Consider the following 25,221-nt stretch of genomic DNA (forward strand, 5'->3'; position numbering starts at 1 on the left):
TAGATACAGAAGAGCAGAGAATGTCATTTCATTAACAAAGGGAAGTCAGATGGAGGAACTCCTGTGAGAAATTAAGGCATGAGGGTTGCCCTGGACATGATATAAGCTGCATGGCCACAACACCATATGCAATAACTTTTACTTTTACACAAACTGGGGCAGTAGCTTCTCAAGAGGAAGGTAACAATGCTTAGAGCTATAAGGAAAAATAAGCCAGAGCTCCCATCTCAACTACTGGCCACACAGAACAGACCAGTGAAAACATTAAAGTTTGTCTAAACAAATGACACATCCTTGGTGCACAATGTGATCTTGAGGAGTACACTGCACAGGGATAGGAGATTCCATGGTCAGAAATGATAATGGACTATATGCTGCAAAAAGAGGAGTGGAGAATTCAGACAAAACATTACACTGGATGCTGGCCACAGGCATTTTTTTTCAACATATCGAACATCTTAGAAAAAAACAGTTTTGTCATCTGGACAAACTTGAATCGAGACTGGAACAGGGAGAAGGAGACAAGTCCTTCTTGAGGAACAGGATAAACCATTGGTGACCCCTCACATTCTACTGGGATGACATGTGCCAAAGACCCCAGCATGTAGATAGATAGATAGATAGATAGATAGATAGATAGATAGATAGATAGATAGATAGATAGATAGATAGATAGATAGATAGATAGATAGATAGATAGATAGATAGATAGATAGATAGTACAGCCATTGTGTAGATTCAACAGTCCAATCCACAGGGGAACCAATGACAGCACCTGTAGTATGTATGCATAGTGAGTGTGTTTGTGTGTCTCACTGTGTTATTTTAGCCTGCTGAACTGTACAGTAATTACAGTATTGTATAGAAAATGAAAATATTCAGTTCTGTTTGGTAAACAAATAGAATGTGATCTGAGGATAAAAAGTAAACAGGTTATTTACATTGCTTGTTAAAATAAAGTGACCACCTGATTAAAAAAAAAGTCCCTCAATAGTACATACATAGCAAAAATATAATCATAAGTTGAGGTTCAGCACAATTATTACAGAGGTGGCACAGACAGTCCAACTACTCCAGGATGGCACATCAATACGTGTCATTGCCAGAAGGTTTGCTGTGTCTTCCAGCACAGTCTCAAGATCATGGAGGAGATTCCAAGAGACAGACAATTACTCTAGGAGAGCTGGACAGGGCAGTAGAAGGTCCTTAATGCATCAGCAGGACCAGTATCTGCTTCTTTGGGCAAGGAGGAACAGGATGAGCACTGCCAGAGTCCTACAAAATTACCTCCAGCAGGCCACTGATGTGAATGTCTCTGACCAAACAATCAGAAAAACTTCATGAGGGTGGCCTGACGGCCCGATGTCCTCTAATGCGCCGCAGGGGACTGTGCTTTCTCCGGTCCTGTTTAGCCTATATACATCGGGCTTCCAATACAACTCGGAGTCCTGCCACGCGCAAAAGTTCGCTGACGACACTGCTATCGTGGGCTGCATCAGGAGTGGGCAGGAGGAGGAGTATAGGAACCTCATCAAGGACTTTGTTAAATGGTGTGACTCAAACCACTACACCTGAACACCAGCAAAACCAAGGAGCTGGTGGTGGATTTTAGGAGGCCCAGACCCCTCATGGACCCCATGATCATCAGAGGGGACTGTGTGCAGAGGGTGCAGACCTATAAATACCTGGGAGTGCAGCTGGATGATAAATTGGACTGGACTGCCAATACAGATTCTCTGTGCAAGAGAGGACAGAGCCGGCTATACTTCCTTAGAAGACTGGCGTCCTTCAACATCTGCAATAAGATGCTGCATATGTTCTATCAGACGGTTCTGGCGAGTGTCCTCTTCTACGCGGTGATTTGCTGGAGAGGCAGCATTAAGAAGAAGGACGCCTCACGCCTGGACAAACTGGTGAGGAAAGCAGGCTCTATTGTAGGCATGGAGCTGGACAGTTTGACATCTGTGGCAGAGCGACAGGTGCTCAGCAGGCTCCTATCAATTATGGAGAATCCACTGCATCCACTAAACAGTGTCATCTCCAGACAGAGGAGCAGCTTCAGAGACAGACTACTGTCACTGTCCTGCTCCACTGACAGACTGAGGAGATCGTTCCTCCCCCTGTGGTGTTATGGGTCCACAGCTCTTCCAGCAAAGGCCGTTTTATTTTAAATAAATAATCGCCGCGCTCGCTGCTTAGCGAGGGGGCGTGGTGGCTGTAGCAAGCCGCAGGGCAATCTGCGGTGTGGGCGGTTTTCACCTAAGTGCACAGGTGGGAAACTGCCCACATCCATGATTGTTCCTGTGGCTAATGGGCTGCAGCTGCCATGTCCTCCCTGCATAAATAACGAAGCGCGAGCCGGTAAAGAGGGGGAGAACAGGAAAGAAAGAGACTGAAAGGAAGGAAGGAAGGAAGGAAGGAAGGAAGGAAGGAAGGAAGGAAGGAAGGAAGGAAGGAAGGAAGGAAGGAAGGAAGGAAGGAAGGAAGGAAGGAAGAGTGCGAGTGCGAGTGCGAGTGCGAGTGCGAGTGCGCCGGTGCAAGTGAGTAAGTGAACAAGCTCACAGCAGCTGAACAGACAACCTGGGTGTGAGGCCGACACCCCAGGCGTAGTTGTCGCTCCCGCAGAGCTTTATGAAGGACGGGAGTGACGAGAAAGTGGATGATTCTCCACGGAAGACCGCGGGGAATCGGGACATGGGAATGTGGTGTCCACCACGTGAGAGCCTTGGCCGTTGGTGGATTTCCCAGGTCACTGTCAGGGTAAGCCGACCGGAGCCGAGGATCAGAAAGGCTACTGACAATTGCAGTAGGAGCAGGTAGAAGGCCAGCTGCAGAAAGAGCGTCTCGCCTGTAGAGCAGCCCAAACGGGAGTAGCAGGAGGACTGCCAGAGTAACTAAGAAGCACTGGGATTGTCATTTGTTTTTAAATAATGCTTCCTGTAGATGTTTGAACCTCGTTTTAAAGGATTGTTGTTTTTGTGTCTTTTAACCTCCACGTTTCTTTAATGGATTGTTTATTTATTTATTGAACTTTGAAAACTGCACTATTGCACTTTGTGATTTTATTTTAATAAAAGCACTTTGCACTTTTTAAGCATCCTCTTGCTCAATTGTTTATTGCCTCACTGTCTAGCTCATCGGTGACATTACCGACGGTGATGGGTTCAAGGGCTCCCTAATAGAAGAGGAGCATGGAGCTGAACCTGCATCGTCACACCCCCAAACTATGCAACTTTTCAATTCCACCCGAGGGGGTAAACGTTAACATTATTCAAAGTTATTGTCTGTTTTTACCTGCATTTTTATTACTCTTTAATTTAATATTGTTTTTTGTATCAGTATGCTGCTGCTGGAGTATGTGAATTTCCCCTTGGGATTAATAAAGATATCTATCTATCTAATGGGCCCTGTGCTCACTGCCCGGCACCGTGGAGCTCGATTGGCATTTGCCATAGAATACCAGAATTGTCAGGTCCACCACTGGCGCCCTGTGCTTTTCACAGATGAGAGCAGGTTCATTCTTGTGAAAGGGTCTGGAGAAGCTGTGGAGAACGTTATGCTGTCTGTAACATCGTTCAACATGACCAGTTTGGTGGTGGGTCAGTTATGGTCTGGGGAGACATATCCATGGGGAGACGCACAGACCTCTACAGGCTAGACAATGGCACCTTGACTGCCATTAGGTATCGGGATGAAATCCTTGGAGCCATTGTCAGACCCTATGCTGGTGCAGTGGGTCCTGGGTTCCTTCTGGTGCACAACAATGCCCGGCCTCATTGACAAGAGTATGCAGGAGTTCTTGGAGGATGAAGGAACTGATACCATTGACTAGCCCCCATGCTTGTCTGACCTAAATCCAATAGAACACCTCTGGGACATTGTTTCAGTCCATCCAACGCCACCAGGTTGCACCTCAGACTGTCCAGGAGCTCAGTGATGCCCTGGTCCAGATCTGGGAGGATAACCCCCAGGACACCATCTGTTGTGTCATTAGGAGCATGCCCTGACGTTGTCAGGCATGCATACAAGCACGTGGGGACCATATAAACTACTGAGTACGATTCTGAGTTGCTGCAATTAAATTTTGGTTAAAATGGACTAGCCTGCCACATCATTTTTTCACTTTGATGAACTATGGACATTTGACAATGGAGGATATGAATATAGTAAGAAAGAAAGTTAACACAATGTCGGACACAGTCACAGTCCTGGAGACTTTAGGAACACTTTGAAAACACATTAGATCTCAATGGGAAAAAATATAACAAGAATTATCATAATCTTAAGTATACTAACAAGGTACAAATACACATGTTACAAGAACTATCTATAAGCAGATTAGCAAAGTGCAGGTATTTAAGTGTAAAGTGATTAGAAATGCACATGCTTATCTATCTATCTATCATATATTTAGCCAAAACTTCATACAGGAGATAAGTGTTGTTGTCCAAGGTAATAAGCAGCTTCCTGAATGACCTCTGTTCTACCATTTCCTCCAGTAACTCCATCCTGATAGCCAAGACTGAACCAGCCTTTTTAATCAGTTTGTTTAGTCTGTTGGCATTATCTACACAAATGCCATTTTTCCAGCACACCACAGCACAGAAAATACACTGGCCACTACAAACTGGTAGAAACCCTGTAAGAGTAGCCTGTATACATGAAATTATCTCAACCTCCTCCATGGTATTCCAGTCAAGCCTGTCATTCAGATGCACCCATAGACGCATATATCCCTATCACCTCCACATCTTCACCATCAATGAGAACCACGGGCAGAGTGGACTTGACCCATCTGAAGTTTACAACTATCTTTTTTTCCTTACTAATCTAGAGCTTCAGGAGGTTCAGTTTACAACAAAGTCCTGTGTTTATTCTCCTGCCCACTAGTAACATGCAATGTGTTTTTATTTTCTCCATGAAACCTGTCAATTGGAGTTTTCTGTTCTTTTCCTCAGACAGCACCTGGGTAAGTGTCTGCTAACTTGATTTTGCTTAGTGTAATACCTGTGAGAGACACATTCCTCAGGCGACAGCTCACTTTCATGTAGAGCCAGAGGCCAGTTATAAAGCAGCCCTGTGAGCATGAGTACAATGGAAAGCAGACACAGCATTTAGACATGGATGCATGGCCGCTGCCTAGCCTTGGATTTCGACTCTGGCCTTAGATTGGTTCATAGACATAGGGATTGCCTCTGACCCTGTATTAGTGGAGTGAGGCAGAGTCAGATGACATGTATTAGCTGGCAATGAGACAAACCAGCAAGGAGTGCATAGACCCACAGAATAACAAACTAATGTGGCATAAGTGGCTCCAGAAGATGCCAACTGTCATTTCTAAGGCCAACTGTCATTTCATTTGTAAAGAAGCTGATTCCATTCCTCTATCTTTCACACCTAGCACTAATGTTGGTTGACCCCTCTATCATGCTCATGACAGATCACTTCAGACATGGCACCCCTTGATTGTCCTGAAGGATGGAGTTCGTGTTACTGTCCAGGGCAAGGGTCCTGAGAAGAAGGCAGCATAACACCCCTTGGTAACAGAGAGGGACACATTCCTCAGGTGGCCACATACTGTCAGAGGAATTGGGAATACATGTAGAAACTGGCTATAAAACAGCCCCATGAGCAGTGGGTATTGGGAGGTGCAGGTTCACAGACATAGCACTTAGAGAGAAGTTTGGCTACGTCTCCCAGCTGTTAAATATCATTGGCCTGGATGTGGACCCTGACGTTGGGTCGGATAATGGAACTGGAGCTGGGGGATAGTGTGGCCTGCGGGTGGCCTCTGACCCTGGATGAGCAGAATGGGAGGTTGGGGGCTTGGCTGGATGGCATAAATGAGCAGGCAAATGGACAAAATAGTACTGAGTGAATGCAGCCTTAGAACACCCTAATGGTGTGCTAGAAGCACAAGAAGATGCCAACAGTCCTTTTTATTAGTATTCAGTGTAAATTGGTTGATTCCAGTCCTCCGTCTCTTGCACCTCTCAGGTTGCTAGAAAATATTTCTAAAAATTCCTTAATTTACTTGACTAATGCTTTTAAAATTTCTCCTTTAAGATCAGTTGAAATAAATTATTCATATGTGTCTAATTTTCACGATGGTCAAATTAGTATTTTAGCAATGGGATTAAAGGGATGTTGGGTTGGCTCTTTCATTTTACAGTACCAAGGCTTTTCAATTCTGGATTCGCCTTATCTAAAGTAAGAAAACCAGGCTAAGGGGAGCGGATGCACAAATGAGATGTACACATCTCCTTTTCACCTAGAGATTATCAACCAGATAAAGGTGTACAGAGCTGCGATGCTGGTGAAGTGGTGACTGATAAGCACAATTTGTTTTTTTAACAAGTGTTAAAACTTTTAGTGTGGACCAGTTGTTCAGCCAACCATATACCTGTACAGGCGTCTGTTGCGCTGTGTTAACATAATGTGGAAAGTGCCTGGTCGAAATGAAGACATAGCAGATGTAATAGTCAAACCATTTGTCACATCCTCTGTGAAAAAAGAATGCTTTGGAAAGGATTACATTATATTTGTTCCTATGAACTAGTTTTTTAACAAATAAACACATCAAAATACTGTACATCCTACAAAGCACCACAACATGCTTCAATCTGCAAACACATACTTAATAACAAGTTGCAGTCTCGCCGTTAGTGCCAATAAGCTACAAGCTTCTAGACAGCAGTGCGGTTTGAAAAACGCTTGTCTGGCTGCTTGTGTTTACGGAGACTTCCTGTGTTATTGAGGCACACTGGTAACTTCAGTTTGTGGCTCCTTTGCTGGTGCTGTGGTGGTAACTGATTAAGTAAAGCGGAGTGTTTGCAATAGCCATGTCACGTGACAACGCGGCTAGAACAGGAAGTAGAGGAGCTGAACGTCGACGGAGAGGAGAGGACACAGGGCATTGACTCGTGTCTCATCTTCACGATGGTCGAGTAAGTATCTCAGCAAATGGATTAAAGGGATGTGGGGTGGGCTCTTTCATTTTACAATACCGAGGCTTTTCAATTCCGGATTCGCCTTATCTAAAGTAAGAAAAGCAGGCTAAGGGGAGCGGATTCACAAATGAGATCTACACATCTCCGTTTCACCTAGGGGTTATCCACCAGATAAAGGTGTACAGAGCTGTGATGCTGGTGACGTAGCGGCTGATAGGCACAATTTTTTTCTTAACAATTGTTAAAACTTTTTCTGTGGAGCATTTGTTCAGCCAGCTGTATACAGGCGTCTGCTGCTCTGTGTTAACTTAATGTGGAAAGCGCCTGGTCGTACAAACGTGCGGTCTACTCATAAATGACGGTTGTTCTTCCGTAGTGAAAAATAGGTCTTTTTAGTAAGATTTATTATCTTTTATAAACGTTCAGATTGTCATATGTTTTGGATGAAGACTTTCAGTTGACTCGGTGCTAATTTTAAATTCCAAATGGATTAGTGAACCGTTGTAATTTATTATAGTTTAAGTCAGTGGTATATCAGTTATGACAAGTTCTTCATGCTTTGAATGAGAAGGAATTAATACGTTGTTGGATTTGCTTGATGTAATCTGTAACCTTTAATGCAACATCATCCTCTATTTAATATGGGTACTTAAGAGATTTTGATGTCCTGATCATTTCAACTAATTTTTGAGATTCTAAAAGTTAAGCCACAGGAAAATACACTACCAGTCAAAAGTCTGGACACACCAAGAAATTTTCATGGTTGTGACCAAAATTGATACATTTTTGTCAAGAATAACATTAAACTGGTTTAAAAATATAGCCAGGACATTTACTAGTGTTTTTAATAGATATTACTGCTCGAAATGACCGAGGTTTAAGTTATTTACATATGACTGTAGAGCCCAGTTTCAGCAGCCATTCCTTCAGTGTCCTAATGGTCAACTCCCATACCTTATGTTTAGTTATACATAAATGTTCAGAGAAACCACTGTAATTGCATTAGCTCTGCTGAAACCTTTTATTCTGTTCACTTGGGTTGTAAAGTACAGGCATTAATAAAGTTCAGTTCTGGGTTCAAAAATGGCCAAAACTAAGCAGCTTTCTCAAAAAACATATCAGTCTATTGGTTTTATGCAGAATGATGGTTATTCCATGTGACATATTAAGAAACTGAAGATTTCATACAACTGTGTCTATTAGTGTCTTTAGAGAACAGAAAAAACTGTATCTTACCAGAATAGAAACAGAAGGTAAGGGCCCAGATGCACAACTGCATAAGATGATAAGGACATCAGAGTCTTTAGTTTGAGAAACAAATGTCTTACAGGTTGACGTCTTCTATAAATACAAACCATATTCCAGTGTTACCTATAACAGTGAAAAGGTGATTCCGGGATGCTGACCATAATATGCTTTTCCAGTCTAAGGAAGGCAAGTCACATAATAAAAAAATCCTTATTTTTAAGAACCCCCTCACCCCATGTAATTTTTTCCCCCCATACAAATGGGAGGGATTTCTCCATACCTGACAACTCTGGTCCTTATCTGAAAAGGGAATAAAGCACAATCGGAAGCTTTCCAATGTGTGAAACTATGGTGTGAAGTTGTTGCCATAGTGGGTCCAATCCTGAGGTCAGTGTGTAAGAAGAGAGGTCCTGGATATGAAAAGGAGAGATCCGTTGTCTCAAGGTGAACAGAACAGAATTAATTTTATTGGTCTTCAAATATTTTTGTCACAGTGACAAATCTATACAAGTAAAATGTGACAAGACAGTGTGCCACATGAATCCCTGTAACAACAGCTCCATTAGATCTGTTTTTTTGTTAAAAGTAAGGAAACAACAAACTCACTTTAAATACAGAGGTAAATAAAATCATCCCTAATGTGTGTGGTAGATGATTCTAGTACAGTATAAAGGCCATGTGTGGTAGCTAAAAATCTTAACATTTGTAATAGTTTTAGGAATTACAAGGTAGCCTACCTACCCATCCATTACCAGGCCTGTTGTACCACCCAGTCTTCTATATACCCTATTCAGAGCATGCATAATGTTATATAAACAATAAATGAAAATTGCCAATTTAACAAATAAATGTTTAAGCAGAAATACATAGTTCATTAGTCCATATGTACAGTAAAAAATTTTCTGAATTTTTTCAGTACCATATTGATGAGTCAAACTGAAATCTATCAGGCATTACAACTCTTACAGTCATTAAAATATTAAGTTGGAGAAACAGTCCTTGACATTCTGAACATATGATACTTGTGCTAAGGGAAAATTATTTCTTAATTTTTGACCTCTCTCTTGAGTAATGTTGATCAGTGAAATTAACCAAAGCATTTTTCGCAATAAATATGTAGTATTCAGCAGTGACTTCGTTTGCCGAATATTTTCCCGTAAATTTGCCAGCCAGTTTAGATGAACATTTTTTTATTCCCAGCACACCATGTGTGACATCACAGAGCTATAGCAGCCACACACAGAACTTTCATACATGTGTACTAGAAGATCATTGCCAAGCTGCTTCAGGCATGCGTAAAGTCAGTACCCAATCAGTACAAAAAAAAAATTATTTTCATTTGAGGGGAACAATAGTTGACCATAATAAGAATATTACGAGTACTGCCACCGGATATATCATACTGATACCTGTGTCTGGCAGTGCAGTGCAGTGCTGTGCTGTGCTGCATGGCTAATTTGCGTGCATAATTTTCCATGTGGTAGAGTTAGGCCCAAAGCAAGCCTTAAAGGAGCCCTCCCCCAACCTCAGAAAGATAAATCTGCAACCCTGTGAAATAATAACAATTTATTACTCATGGAAGTAGAACCTTCTGCACAGAGATGGGAAACAAGAAAGGTGGTCCTGTTGCACCCTTTGCCAGAATACAGCTAATATGTGCCTCCATACTGGAACTCTGTGAGCACAATGATTTTATTTATATATATATATATATATATATATATATATAATGTATGTATGTATGTGTGTGTATATATATATAATATAAAATTATTGCTGGTTTGTGTCATTTTGTTGTATTTTGTTTGTGGTTATTGTTCTGTCTGGATCTTTTGTTGTTTGAGGCACAGTGACATAGTGGTTGGCACTGGTGCCTCATAGCTCAGGTAAGAGTATGCCTTATGTATCATCTACAGTAATATCTTAATTGTTGTTTTAATGATGTGAGAGTAAATTATTGAGTGTGTCACTCACTTTGCAAAAGCACCACAATTGAAGTTGGCATAGCTGCCAAAAACTGAGTGAGCAAACAGCACCAGGGGATAAACAGTTTTGCAATCTATGTCGTTAGATTTAATTGCAATTCTACAGTTAAAAGATGGCAATCTAAAAACTATGTCGCAAAATGTTTGCCATTAAAGACAGGTCGACAGCTAACTTGTTTCACCATCTGTGAAGTGAAATTGATGTAGTATGGAGCCCCTAAGGTGTCAGGCAAAAAAAAAGAAAAATCAGTTTGAACGAATTATTAAACCGTTCAGACAAATTACGTAATTAGTTAAAATGGATTATTTTTATTTCAGTTAGAAATATTTGCCTATTGGGTCCAAACTTTTATTTTTATTATTTCACAAACTTTGTGATCCTTGATTCCAAAGCACCTTTTTTACTTTATCGTATACATAGTATAGAGAAAGTATATTTATCGTGAAAAAATTTGACCTTAGGATTTTGATGAATCTCCATGTTTCATGTGCTCCTGAATACGTTTTGACCATTTTTACAATTATGTCTGTGTGCATGTGTGTCTGTGTGTATGTACAGAACAATGATAACTTGAGAATGCTTTGTGTTAGATAAATGAAATTTGGTATATGTGTGGTATATCAAAATGTTACTTTTTTATCACCTTTTTTGGGCAACATGTGTCAACTAGAAGTGGTACTTTACCTGAATACATTTCAAAATTTCTCAAATAAACTGGTACATGGTTTGAATAAACAGTTAATTGAAATTGTGTATCGTAGTTTTTCATGTGAAATTGCATTATGGGAAGAGAAAAATAATTGAAACTTTATATTGTTGGTAGTTAGGGTAAAAAACACATAGATATAGAATTTCACCTGACCTTAATTGGATGGCCAGAAATGATATATTACATACATATTTATATATAAACTAGCAAAATACCCGCGCTTCGCAGCGGAGAAGTAGTGTGTTAAAGAGGTTATGTAAACATATATATACATAAACATATATACATATATATATATACATATACACATCCACATATATATATACATATATCAACATATATATACACATACAGACACATATATACATATACATATTTGTATATCTACATATATATACACATATATACATATACTTATTTGTATATCTACATATATATACACATATATACATATACATATTTGTATATCTACATATATATACACATATATACATATACATACATATCTATGTACATACATACACATATATCTATCTATCTATATATATATATATACACATACATACATATCTATCTATATATATATATATATATATATATATATATATATATATATATATATATATCTGATTACCCAGTGGATTCGCTCACTGAGTGCAAGAGAAAAAAATAAAATGTATGTATAAAATAAGTTTAATTGCCAAATTTATTTTTCCACAAATAAAGGGCACTTACAATAACATAGAAATCAATATAAACAACATTAACATCATTATCATATGAGAATATGAAGTAATATATAAGAAGCACATTGCATATAAATATAAATTATTAAACAGTAACTTGTTCTTCTATAATACGCTACCGTGGCTATTCGTTTGTCTGTCCAGGATTTTAAATCACCTGTAGCTCGCAAACCGTTTCACCTATTGACTTGAAATTTGGTACACATATACTACGTCACGTCTACTATTCGCTTTCCCACACATATGAACAAATATATATATATATATATATATATATATATATATATACACATACATATACACATACATATACACATACATATACACACACATACACATATATACATATACATACATAGTGCGTTGCAACACGGGCTGCGATTGTTACATGGGAGGGAGAGGACAAATCACAGCTTCCCGCTTTCTAATCGGGCTTGTGATTGCTGCTTTGACGGATGCCCAGATCCCACAGTATTTCCCCTTAGGAGAGGCGTTAGGCAAGTGTAATTGAATAGCGGTGCTGCAAGTTATTGCTCTTTTTATCTTTATTTTATTTTATTGTAGAGTCAACTGACAGCTGCGCGCACCAGTGCGTGCGTGGCGGATGCGTACGGCTGACGTTTTCATTGTCTACCACCTCCGCTAATCATTCTTGAGGCAGATTGAAGACTTAAGTGCCAGCTTAAGTGAAAAATTAAAGAAAACATAGTAAGTTTTAAAAAAAAATCAGTTTTAACGGGAAAAGATGCCGACGAAAGAAGAGAAGCAGCGGGACGCTAGGGTGAAGAGCTGCTCATTAAGCAGCAAGCTCATCAACCTCTGAGCAAACGAATGGTAAACGTACAGAGAAAGAGGATAAATACTATGAATGGTCATGTCAAGTATATTCACTCCACGTTATCGTGCAGTGCGCTGTTACTGGTATTTTGATAAAAGAATCTGAATAACATATAAGAAGCGTATAAATTATTAAACAGTAAAACATTAACATTTAAGAAGTAAAGATACATTGAGTACTACTGTAGTGCTTTCGGGTATAGTACATTTTTTGTTTGCCCATTACATGCATAAATGTATACATTTTTTGGTGTACCTACCCAAGAACACGCGACATGACCCAGCAGTTAAAAATGTATCGCTCCAGGAATTTTAACTCTGTTACAAAGTCATCTAATATGGTATTGCAAACGGCAGCGGGAGCGTTTCTATAAACTCAATTTAAACTTACTGTTTACACCGTGCTTTGAAGATGCATAGTATGCGACATGTGTTTCGCCGTAATTGTGGGCTCATTAGGAGTACACAGTCACTGCACTCCCTTACTGGAATCGATCCTCGGACGTAGAGGCGAAGCCCCTAACGTTGTGCTACGGCATGTGGTTTGTTCATTTGACAGCATGTAGATCGGGGTAATTACATTGCAGGCATTCGTAGTGTGATTCACAATCTGATTGTATGGGTGGTTACCTACCAGGTAACGCTTGTGGTTGGTGAGCAAGTCGGCTAACTTCTGCCACGGTTCCCTCTTTCAGTTGCGAGAAGCAGATCATACAATGGTTGAAATAGTTTAATATATATAGCAAAATCACCGCGCTTCGCAGGGGCGAATATGGTATTGCAAACGGCAGCGTTTCTATAAACTTAATTTGAAGTTACGGTTTATACCGTGCTTTGTTTCATATTCTTTTCCTACTTTATCAATTGTGTAATGTGTTTTTTGAAGACGTTTGATTCATGGAAGTGATCACTCCTGCTGCGTTCAGTCACTTCACGTGAGCCGCTCTCTTGTGTGATGTTGCGATGTTCACGGGTTTATTTAATGTTAGGTAAGACCCGGCAGTTAAAAGTTTCTCGCTACAGCAATTTTAACTCTGTTACAAAGTGATGCAAACTGTAGTTTATACCTCGTGTCTTCTCATTAAACTTGTATCTCGCGAATATGGTATTGCAAACGGCAGCGGGAGCGTTTCTATAAAGTTAATTTAGACTTACGGTTTACACCGTGCTTTTTTATACCTCTTGTCTTATGAAGATGCTTGTATGCGTCACTCACTCGCTTCTTATTGTTTCGCTGCCTTGTCAATTGTGTAATGAGTGTTTTCTTCAGCGCTCTTTGGGGCTCCTCCTTCTTTTCTACGTACTGAGTTCACAGTCAGTTCACGTGATTACGTGGGAGGCGTGATGACGCGACACGCAACTCAGTCTCCTACAGCCATCTTGCTGCCTTCCATTACAGTATATGGACAAAAAAGAGGTTCCAGTTATGACCATTACGCTTTGAATTTCGAAATGAAACCTGCCTAACTTTTGTAAGTAAGCTGTAAGGAATGAGCCTGCCAAATTTCGCCTTCCACCTACACGGGAAGTTGGAGAATTAGTGATGAGTCAGTCAGTCAGTCAGTCAGTGAGTGAGTCAGTCAGTCAGTCAGTGAGGGCTTTGCCTTTTATTATTATAGATATATAAATACTAGCGACTGGAAGCCCGATCGAATCGGGCTACAAATTCTACGTTTGTGAAATCAATACTTTCTCTGCAAAGAATTATTTGTTTTTTTAAGTCCCTGAAATGATTTTGTTATCATGGCACTGATTTGTTCCTAAAATAGACCTTTTCAGCCGATGTAATGAAGAGCTTCCTGTTTAAATGGGGCTGCTTTGGGTCTAAATATGTCAAAAGGTTCTTAAACCTGTCAGGGTATCTGTAAGGGTTAATTCGAACTCGACCTTTATGGTAGCAATTGTATTCTCCACCTTGTTTGTTCTCACAGGTGAAGTTGAATGAGTTGCAATGTTTGCACAGGTTGTCAAATGCACCAGAGTGATGCTCAGGAACTTCGTCCTCAAATAATATCTGTGTGATTGCACATGGTAATGCCGTGCCGCTGAGCATTTTCACGCCGCAAGGCAGGGGCTGCTCGATGTCTTTCAACCCGTGCTGCATTTGCGGCTGCTCGAGCTTCTTCAGTCGCTTGTGCACGACTGGCACAATTTCTTTCAGCGTTAGTAGCATTCTGTAGTGCACGTTCTTCATCTGTCCTTTGTGTCCGATTTGCACGATTTATTTCAGAATTAGTAGCATTTGAAGCCGCACACTGCTCATCTGTTTGTTATGCACGTTGTATACGTCTGGTCACATTAGCAAGTCTACATTTCTCGTCAGTCATGTGACTTCGTTTCCTACGCATCCTTTCTGTGGCCGCTGCTGTTGTAGCTGCGTTGCAATCGTCACTCATTTTAGACCTGAGATCGGCTAAAATTTAAACAGTGACTATTGTTAATACCCAGCCGTCATTACTCATGCTTCTAACTTGTATTGAGTCGAGGTATTGACGCGAACACCATACATACGGATATTATCAAATTATATATAAGGATTACATATGCATTATTTCCATTATAGAAAAAATTTAAATTTTGTATGATCATTACTTATCATTAGAGATAAAATTTGACATTGATCAGGTGACTGGAAGTGGTATATTACTGACCACAAAAAACAGATTTGAAATTTCAATTTGATCAGATTAGAAGTAGTAGTTATAAAGAAGAAGAATTAGAAGTAGTTATAAACCTGCATTATAAACAAAGATAAGTGATTGAAATTTTGTTAGAAACACACAATTGTCAAATTCCATTTTAATCGGACAACAGGAAGTGGTATCTGTTTTACCTGAACAGGTATAAGGAAGTTGAGTGGAGAACAATCCAGATTTTGTATGCTTTATGTGACGTGCTTTACAAAAGTCTGGCAAATTGGCACTCATCAATGCCCTTAACAAAATAATTAACTGTAGTTAGTATATGGAAGTATACTTCTGACGTTTGATATGGATCATTGTGACACATCTGGTATAATAAAAGTTTATTGCCTCGTAGGATTGACATTTTTATAGGCATCAAATTTGTGTCAACCTTTTTAACCCAGAAATACGGATTTTCTAGAGTTTGCCCCACCATTTTGATTGACTGACAACATTTCAATGTGTTAATTCTGTGATATTGTTGAAGCAGGTTTATCTGTTAGTCAGTCAGTCAGTCATTCTCCAACCCGCTATATCCTAACACAGGGTCACGGGAAACATATTATCATATTTCGACATTTAGGTATTTGTTACTGTCTTTCTTAAGGCAAATTGTGTTCCAGAATTGTTTTGAGCAGTGGTTTTTTGAAACTTACTTTTTTCTTTTTTTGCTTAAAATACAGTACTTTTAGTGATTTAATAGTGTTTGTGAAATTTTCTTTATTGCTCTGGTTCTGAAATTCCACAAAAGGTTATTAATGCATTGGTGAAATTATGCAACTTAGTGTTAGTATTTGTGTTCAATACTTACATTGTATAATTCGCTACATATGAACACTAGCAGTTGGTATTTCATTGTTACACGTTATTTTGTCAATGAAAGAAATTGTATTATCGGTAATTACGGTGGTTGTTTGAACTAATTTAATACATTTTATTATGATCAAAGAAATCATTGTTTTATATTTTTTCTGGTAAGAGATCATTTTTAAGTATATTCTTTAAAATTTAAAATTTTGAAATTTACATACTGTACCTTTCTGATTTGCTCTACGCATGTACTTCTTTATTCTTACATTTAATTCCACAAATTGTATTTCATACATGTTTTGATCTTTCATCAATTTTGTACAGTTTGTGAATTAATTGACATTTCTTCTCATTTTCCATATTTTTTGTAATGCCAGAACTTTTTATTACCTACATTTAATTTTTTATTTGAAAATGAGAGTTAAAAAGCAAACTGCTTCACAGAGGCAGAAGAAAATTAATCAGTTGCGTACATATTTATGCTCTGATTTTTCATATTAACAGAATGAAAGAGTTAAAGGCAGGCCTAGAATAATATATAATTTTGGGAATATCTAATTATTCATCTAATTTAGTAAGTTTATTTAACAATGTTGCATGTACAGTAATCCCTCCTCGATCGCGGGGGTTGCGTTCCAGAACCCCCCGCGAATGGTGAAAATCCGCGAAGTAGAAACCATATGTTTATATGGTTATTTTTATATTGTCATGCTTGGGCCACAGATTTGCACAGAAACGCAGGAAGTTGTAGAGAGACAGGAACTTTATTCAAACACTGCAAGCAAACATTTGTCTCTTTTTCAAAAGTTTAAACTGTGCTCCATGACAAGACAGAGATGACAGTTCCATCTCACAATTAAAAGAATGCAAACATATCTTCCTCTTCAAAGGAGTGCGCGTCAGGAGCAGAGAATGTCAGAGAGAGAAAGAAAAGCAAACAAATCAATAGGGCTGTTTGGCTTTTAAGTATGCGAAGCACCGACGTATAAAGCAGTTGCAATGAAGGCAGCAGCTCACATCCCCTCCGTCAGGAGCAGAGAATGTCAGAGAGAGAGAGAGAGACCGATAAAAACAAACAATCAAAAATCAATACGTGCCCTTCGAGCTTTTAAGTATGCGAAGCACCATGCAGCATGTCGCTTCACGAAGCAGCTGCACAGAAGGGAGCAATGTGAAGGTAATCTCAGCATTTTTAGACGAGCGTCCATATCGTCTAGGTGTGCGAACAGCCCCCCTGCTCACACCCCCTCTGTCAGGAGCAGAGAATGTCAGAGCAAGAGAGAGAGAGAGAGAGAAAAGTAAGTTGGGTAGCTTCTCAGCCATCTGCCAATAGCGTCCCTTGTATGAAATCAACTGGGCAAACCAACTGAGGAAGCATGTACCAGAAATTAAAAGACCCATTGTCCGCAGAAATCCGCGAAGCAGCAAAAAATCTGCGATATATATTTAAATATGCTTACATATAAAATCCGCGATAGAGTAAAGCCGCGAAAGGTGAAGCGCGATATAGCGAGGGATTACTGTATTCACAGCCTTTGACAGCAATTACAGCCTCAAGTCTTTTTGAATATGATGCCACAAGCTTGGCACACCTATCCTTGACCAGTTTTGCCCATTCCTCTTTGCAACACCTCTCAAGCTCCATCAGGTTGGATGGGAAGCGTCGGTGCACAGCCATTTTTAGATCTCTCCAGAGATGTTCAATCGGATTAAAGTCTGGGCTCTGGCTGGGCCACTCAAGGACATTCACAGAGTTGTCCTGAAGCCACTCCTTTGATATCTTGGCTGTGTGCTTAGGGTCGTTGTCCTGCTGAAAGATGAACTGTCGCCCCAGTCTGAGGTCAAGAGCGCTCTGGAGCAGGTTTTCATCCAGGGTGTCTCTGTACATTGCTGCAGTCATCTTTCCCTTTATCCTGACTAGTCTCCCAGGCCCTGAAAAACATCCCCACAGCATGATGCTGCCACCACCATGCTTCACTGTAGGGATGGTATTGGCCTGGTAATGAGCGGTGCCTGGTTTCCTCCAAACGTGACGCCTGGCATTCACACCAAAGAGTTCAATCTTTGTCTCATCAGACCAGAGAATTTTCTTTCTCATGGTCTGAGAGTCCTTCAGGTGCCTTTTGGCAAACTCCAGGCGGGCTGCCATGTGCCTTCAACTGAATTTACCACAGGTGGACTCCAATTAAGCTGCAGAAACATCTCAAGGATGATTAGGGGAAACAGGATGCACCTGAGCTCAATTTTGAGCTTCATGGCAAAGGCTGTGAATACTTATGTACATGTGCTTTCTCAATTTTTTTATTTTTAATAAATTTGCAAAAATCTCAAGTAAACTTTTTTTACGTTGTCATAATGGGGTGTTGTGTGTAGAATTCTGAGGAAAAAAAATGACTTTAATCCATTTTGGAATAAGGCTGTAAAATAACAAAATGAGGAAAAAATGATGCTGTGTGAATACTTTCTGGATGCACTGTATATTTCCCCAATTTGAGACAACTTGCAAAAACTACCTGTACATCCCTGCCTCAAGCTGCCCTTCTGAGAGGGCTTTCAGTAACAGAAGAAATGTTGTAACATGTACCCATGCTGCTATGAATACAGGTACTGCGGACAGACTGATGTTTCTGTCACACAACTTGAAGTTTCCTCAGTAAAATTTTACAGTTGTTTTATTTTTTCTGATATCTTTGTGCAATATTGGACAGAACTTGAAGTTAGTAATTTGTTTAAAAATGTTATAGGTTTTTGGCTTTTTATATCTTTGTGTAATATATGACAGAACTTATTTACAAATGCTGTAGTTTTTTCTCCTGTGCAGTATTTGACACAACTTTAAATTTTTACACATATCACAGTATGTTAGATTTTTGTTCTTGCTTGTATGCTGCACAATTCACATTACTGCAAGAGCAGTTTATGTTTATCCAGACTGTAATATTCATGCCCTGAATTTCAATTATTGCTAGTATTTTATTCCCTTTGGATGCATATCTTGTTTATATTAAGGGAAAGTGTCTGATTAAAATTCTGTCATTATAATAGTTTTGTTGTGCATTTTTTGTGTAAATCCTGTAGACCACTTTGAAATGGTTTACTCATACTTAACACTGTTTGATCTCAGTAATACTTTGGTGATTTTATTGTTTTAGTGTTATTTTACTTCAGTTTTAAGTAAATAAATAAGATCTGTTTTTCTTAACTGTGGTTTACATTAATCTCATTAGTAAGCTACAATTAGTATCCTATTATCAACACCAAGCCAGATCAATAAGGCTTTTACAAACATGTTTTTAAAGAATGCAAAATATTCTTTATTATCGTTATTATTATTGTTATTGCCAAAGTCTCAGAAAATATTGAGATTTAATTTTTTTGCGAATATCGCACACCCCTAAGCTCAAGTCACATTTTTGGCCACAATAATCAGTCTGGCATAGTTAGCTGATACTTCTTGTCCTCAGGGACAATTAAAATACCAGAGCACCATTGTAAATCCATTCAAAACTAGTTCAGTTCCTCCTTCCTCATTGACTTCAAAGCATTTCTGTGATTTAACCAAATTCATGGTGAAGTGAATTTTGCAGGGTTTGCTCATCAGTTCTTGTGAGCTTCATTTAAACACATTGTAGATAATGTATATTGATTATTTAAAATGTAATATCATTAATAGAAATGCAAAATTCAGACTTCATTTGTATAGAAGTGTGTCTTAAATGTATTCATTCAGTAAAGGATAAAGATATTTTAATGTTTTTTTTAATGAAAAAGAGTCCACATTGTTTAATTGACCTCTGTATCTTATCTACAGCAGACTATGAGATGGTAAAAAATATCAGGGAATTGGAGTGAAGTGATATAGTTATCAGTGAAGAGATTTTCCACTGATTTTAGCCATCCAGTCTTAACAATTTTGCATTTTTCATCAGTTCGAATGTAGGGGTCTTCCTCTTTAGAGATTTTTTTGAGTGATGAACAAGGTAGTACTGAATATTTTATAATTAGAATTGCACAGCAATGGTTCAGTGAATTTGGTTTTATACCCTGTAATTAAAGACTGTGCTACTAAGATTGAAAATCTAGTCAGAATGCAGTAATATGGTCATAACTTTCCTTTGTAAATAAATATACAACACTACAGTTCACCAGTAAATTAAATCAGGGTGGTGGGTCTTGGATTGCTGTTTTCTTTACTTTAACAGCTGCTTTTGAATTTCCTAAAAAAACACATGACATTTTTGTGTACATAATGGGCATTCAAAACATGTATTAGAGAATTATAAAAGTTGAATGTCGTTTGAAAAATAAAGAAATTTTGTCTGGTTACTTCTGCTGTCGTGAGTTAGCTGTAGTTTTGATTAAAAATGAAAATTTGAACACTGGAAGGATTATATGAGACACAGATCTGAAGGTATCCGATTGTTTGTTGCTATCTCCATAATGTTTGGGACAAACACACATATTACTTGATTTACCCCTCTGCTCCACAGTTTAAAATTACAAATCAAATAATTCACACACAATTAAAGTACACTTAAGGGTATTTGCATACATTTCAGGGGACCATACTGTTTGGGAGATAGCAATGGTATGTAAATGAAAGCAGTCATATTTAGTGCTTTGTTGCATATCCCTTGCATGTATAGATCTCACCAGGTGCTGAATATCTTCAGTGGTGATGCTCTACCAAACTTGTAATGCAGCCATCTTCAGCTCCTGCTTATTTCAAGGGCTTGTCCCCTTAAATTTTTATCTTCAGCATATGGAAGGCATGCTCAGTTGGATTTAAATTGGGTGGCTCGCTTGGCCATTCATGAATTTTACATTTCTTAGCTTTGAAAAACGTGTGTGTTTGACTTAGCAGTGTGCTCAGGATCATTATCTTGTTGCAGCGCAGTCTGATGAGTTTGGATGCATTACTGGAACTTGAGCAGATATTTCTATGCACCTCAGAATCCATCAAGCAGTTACATCATCAATGAACATAAGTGTGCCAGTACCTGTGGCAGCCATACATGCTTAAGTCATAACACCCACACCACCATATTTAACAGATGAGGTGTCATGCTTTGGATTTTGGGCAGTTCCTTTTTGGCTCCAGATTTTGATCTTGTCATCACTGTGATTCCTGTTAATCTGTCTTGTCTGTCCATAACAGCCTTTTCTGGAATTCTGAAGGCTCTTTTAAATAATTTTTTGCAAACTGTACTTGTGTACTGAAGAGTCTATAGCTGCAGGTGGAAGCTGCCGTCGCTATACTTTGTATATAAGAGCCAGATTGAATGTTATTTATCTATTTATCCTGATTTATTTACTTACTTCCTACAGCGTAAAGTCACAAGGAGACTGCAGAGCTTTCCATGTACATATACAAAGTACAGCGACGGCAAAAGTGCGACGTGCATTCTTTTCCCCATGTAGAACTGTCGTCATCATCTGAGTTCACCTCTGTTATAGCATGTCTTTATGTGAAAACAGCAGTGTCAGTTGGGGGGGAGGGGGGGATATGAACGCAACTGAGAGAATAAAACTGAATAATAAAAAAGCCAAAGCTAACCTTTACAAGTATCATAAATTTACACAGGCTGTTACAGACTCAAATCAAATGTATGTTTTAACTCTAAGATAGTAAGAATAAGAGAAGTTCACTTCTCAAAACGGAGTCATCCGGGGTCAAACCCATGAAGTTTGGATTACCAATCAACAGTTGTTACCGTTGCGCCACTGAAGCAATTGTAAAGGGGTGTGAATGTTGCACCCTAACGCGGGTTCTTTTTCTGCAGTTATATTCTTGAATAGAAGCGCACTTGTTCTGTTACATTTGTACCTTTTGTGAAAAGTGTTTATTTGATATTTGGACTTCAGGCTTCACACATTAAACACGTCATGTCTACATTTTGTCAATTATTACTAAAACATGAAAAACGTTTCTGTTTTAACAATGTGTTTATAAAGATTGTTGTAGACACGGTACACACATGAAATGCATGTGTTCCAAATGCCCATATAATATTTATAAAAGGTGTCATTTTGCTTGACTTCTCACTCTATACAACTCTAAGCAACTGACACGCAGGTAAACAGACTTGAGCTGAGAAAACTGTGAGGCGGTGGGGGGGATGTGATAGTAGGCTGCTTGCTGCTTATCGACACATTTACAGGACAAAAGACGCTGATGGAGAGGTGCGAAGCGATTTAAGGTGGGACGGATCTACAAGTTTTTAAGTAGGCTTTGGTAATTCTAGTGTTAATTGCAATAAACTTTTCTTCTGCCAAGGTTGCTGCTACCTAAAAGTTTTTCAATTTTCAAAACAAGTCAGAAACTTTTGAATAGGACTAAGATCAAGATTCTAGTCTCATTAGTTCACAAGTAATCGTGTGAAAGATGGACAGACCATAGCATTTTATATAGGGTGGTCCAGATCTAATTATGCAATTATCATTACGCTATAACTTAAGTTTATTACATGGAAAATCACCCGAAAAATCCCAGCCCATTGAGAAGTGTGCAAACTGATGACATGAAGAATCGTCTTTGCGCCGAACTGGAGTTGTCCCTGCATAAATCAAAGTCATCCAGATGATTTGGATCTGCATAATTAGATCTGGACCACCCTGTATATGTAAATATTTTAGTCTAATATTTAACTGAGAGAAACTAAAATCAGTAACCTGAATTTACTGTAACGGGTAATATTTTCTACTTGTATTTTTGTTAAAGTCTGAGTAAACTATTGTCATTGAATTTTTCAGGAGTACATAAACAATGTGCTGAATGGGTACTACGAAATCTGAGCTTTCTGTACATCATCACAGAACAGAAGTCCGCATCAAATAACAGTTACCTCCATTTTTGTATTTTAGCATTGGTGCACCCATTGCATTTGGAGTGTCAGCCTTTGTGATCTTCATTATTGTCATCGTCGCATGCTGCACTTGTTCCTGCTGTTGTCTTTATAATGCATGCAGAAATGAGCCAAGACGTAAGTTCAGAGTTTTGTTTTTTTATTTTACAACATAATAAAATTGGTCTTAGTGTTGTATTAACTCTTTTAGGGCTAATTTTTTTTTTGTTTCTTTTCTCCCAGGGCTGAATATTTTTCCAAAAACTAATATTTTTTAAAAAAGAACACAAAGCAATTGTTTAACATATCAAATCAACAATATTTACTTTTGACAAATGTTACTGTCTTGCATGTTGTATGAGCCTGAATTCTCTATGTGTTGTTTTGATGCCTATTTTTCAATTGTCTGTTGCTGCATTTTCTCACATATATTGTTAGTGTGTACTGTAGAGAGACAAGTCACCCATTTGCCATCGTGCCATGCCACTGCCACCAAGTTTTCTGCCTGCATGAAAACCGTATTGTCACCTCTTTTCATCTTCTGAAACTTTATGAACTTTATGTATGGCATTATAGCCTGGCTCACCCCATGGGATTTGCTTCTGTTTATTACAGAAGTGAATAAAACTTTGCAGCAGCACGTACCTAAGCCACCCGGGGACAAAACACGTTTGGACCAATGCTCCCTGAAGTTATCTCACCAGTTCTGTCCCATCTCTATTTGTAATGCCACAGCGCGCTTCATCTCGTCTTTCGTTGTGGGTTTCCACTTTGAATAACGAGAATGCGATGCAAAGGCAGCCCGCGATTCAAAAAAAATCTCTGCCTACCTGTTTGTCTCGTCTGACAGTAGCTGAAAAGCAGCATCAGGAGAGAGCAGCCTGAAGTACAGTAGCTGGTGATCTGTCGTGTCCAAAACAAGCCATGCCGTCTTGTAAACTCCGGTAGCCATATCGGCTCTCAACGGATCAATGTATGTGTATTTATCCCATGCGAACCTTGCTGTACATGCATCGGCTGCGCGAAGGCACTCAACTGGCAGCAGATCCGCTCGCGTGGCATCAGCTGGTGTCTGATCAGCTGATGCCTGCTTCTAACTCTCTTGCTCGATCTCCTGATCACTGCCAATAAAGTCCGATTCTGAAAAATCAAGAGTCCGACTCCGCGGTAATGCGCAAAACAACGTCTGCCAAGTGTTTTCTTTTCTGCACTTGCTTCGCTGCCTTTTCACATGTCGGTGCCATCTTGCCATTGTTTACATTTCGCAACTCACGCACACGCAATGTTTATTTGCCGAGTCAACGAGTCTAGCATTCCTCCAAGCACAGAGGGAATGCCCTGTGACGTGACAGTGAGATTTGTCGCCATTAACAGCTGATTGTCGCCCTTTATCCCTGGATGTCGACTTTTGTCGACATTCGCCTTCAACCCCTCCTGTCGACAAAAGTCGACATCCGCCCTAAAAGAGTTAAACACAGGTCTTAATATTTAAATAATTGCATACATTTCTTAGTGCTGGTCATTCATAAGCATTTTAATTACTACAATTGTTCACAGTGCATTCTCATTTCAATGCTGTATTTGGAAAAAAAGTAAATCTTGATAACACTTGGGAAAATAATAGTGAATTAAAGCCTTCTTTTCATTATTTCATAGTTTTTAACAACATATCTTTGACATAGCACTAACAACTTACAACTCGAGAGTCCTCTGCTTATATTTTGGTCTACTTTTTCTTCCCATGTCTTTGAGTTTTCTCTGTTTTTCCGTAAATCTAATATTTACCTAGTTAGTATGGTTTAGAATTTTTAATCTCTACTGCAAAGTTATTTACCGTCTTAGACTGTGGTTTTGAGCAATTAACATCTTAATCTTTACACTTTCCTCACCCTCAGAAAAAGTTTTTTTTTTCTTTTTTAGTGTAGTTTTAATAATGTCCAACAATATGCAAGATAAATGTTAAGATAAAAATCAATCACATATTGCTATAAACTACATCAAAAAACAAAAATTCAGTCCAATCAGAAATACAGTCAGTCCCAAATGTCACAGAGAGAGTTAAGATTTGTTCATCTTAAACCTTGCTAAAAATCCTGCTAGTCAGTCTAAACCTGTCAGAAAGATGACATAAGTTGCTGTAAGGATATTTTGGATGATTATAAGTTTGACAGTATTTCTGACAAAATAATTTAGTCCAAAAGTATAGTAAATTAGGATATTCCCAGCATATTGACTAAGCAAGGTCAGAGCAACATGATATTGTTCACACTAAATGTCTAATGATATGATATATTTTAGATAGTTTTAATCTTGAGAGCTGTATGTGTTGCTCAATTTCCAGATGGAATAAACCATGCTTTGCACAAATTAATGAAGAATCACTGATGTAAATTTCAAATTCCACTC

At 38.8% G+C, this 25,221-nt stretch overlaps 1 protein-coding gene across 1 annotated transcript in view; it reads left to right on the top strand.

The window, feature by feature from the left end:
- Positions 1-6,814: 6,814 nt before the first annotated feature.
- LOC114668428 (protein shisa-5-like) overlaps positions 6,815-25,221 on the top strand; it is a 106,939-nt gene continuing 88,532 nt past the window's right edge. The window contains exons 1-2 of the mRNA XM_028824185.2: positions 6,815-6,947; positions 22,835-22,953. Coding sequence (XP_028680018.2) covers positions 6,940-6,947; positions 22,835-22,953 — 127 coding nt within the window. The 5' untranslated portion in view covers positions 6,815-6,939. The remainder of the gene's footprint in view (positions 6,948-22,834; positions 22,954-25,221) is intronic.

Source organism: Erpetoichthys calabaricus, chromosome 18 (assembly GCF_900747795.2).
Source record: "Erpetoichthys calabaricus chromosome 18, fErpCal1.3, whole genome shotgun sequence".
Taxonomy (NCBI): domain Eukaryota; kingdom Metazoa; phylum Chordata; class Cladistia; order Polypteriformes; family Polypteridae; genus Erpetoichthys; species Erpetoichthys calabaricus.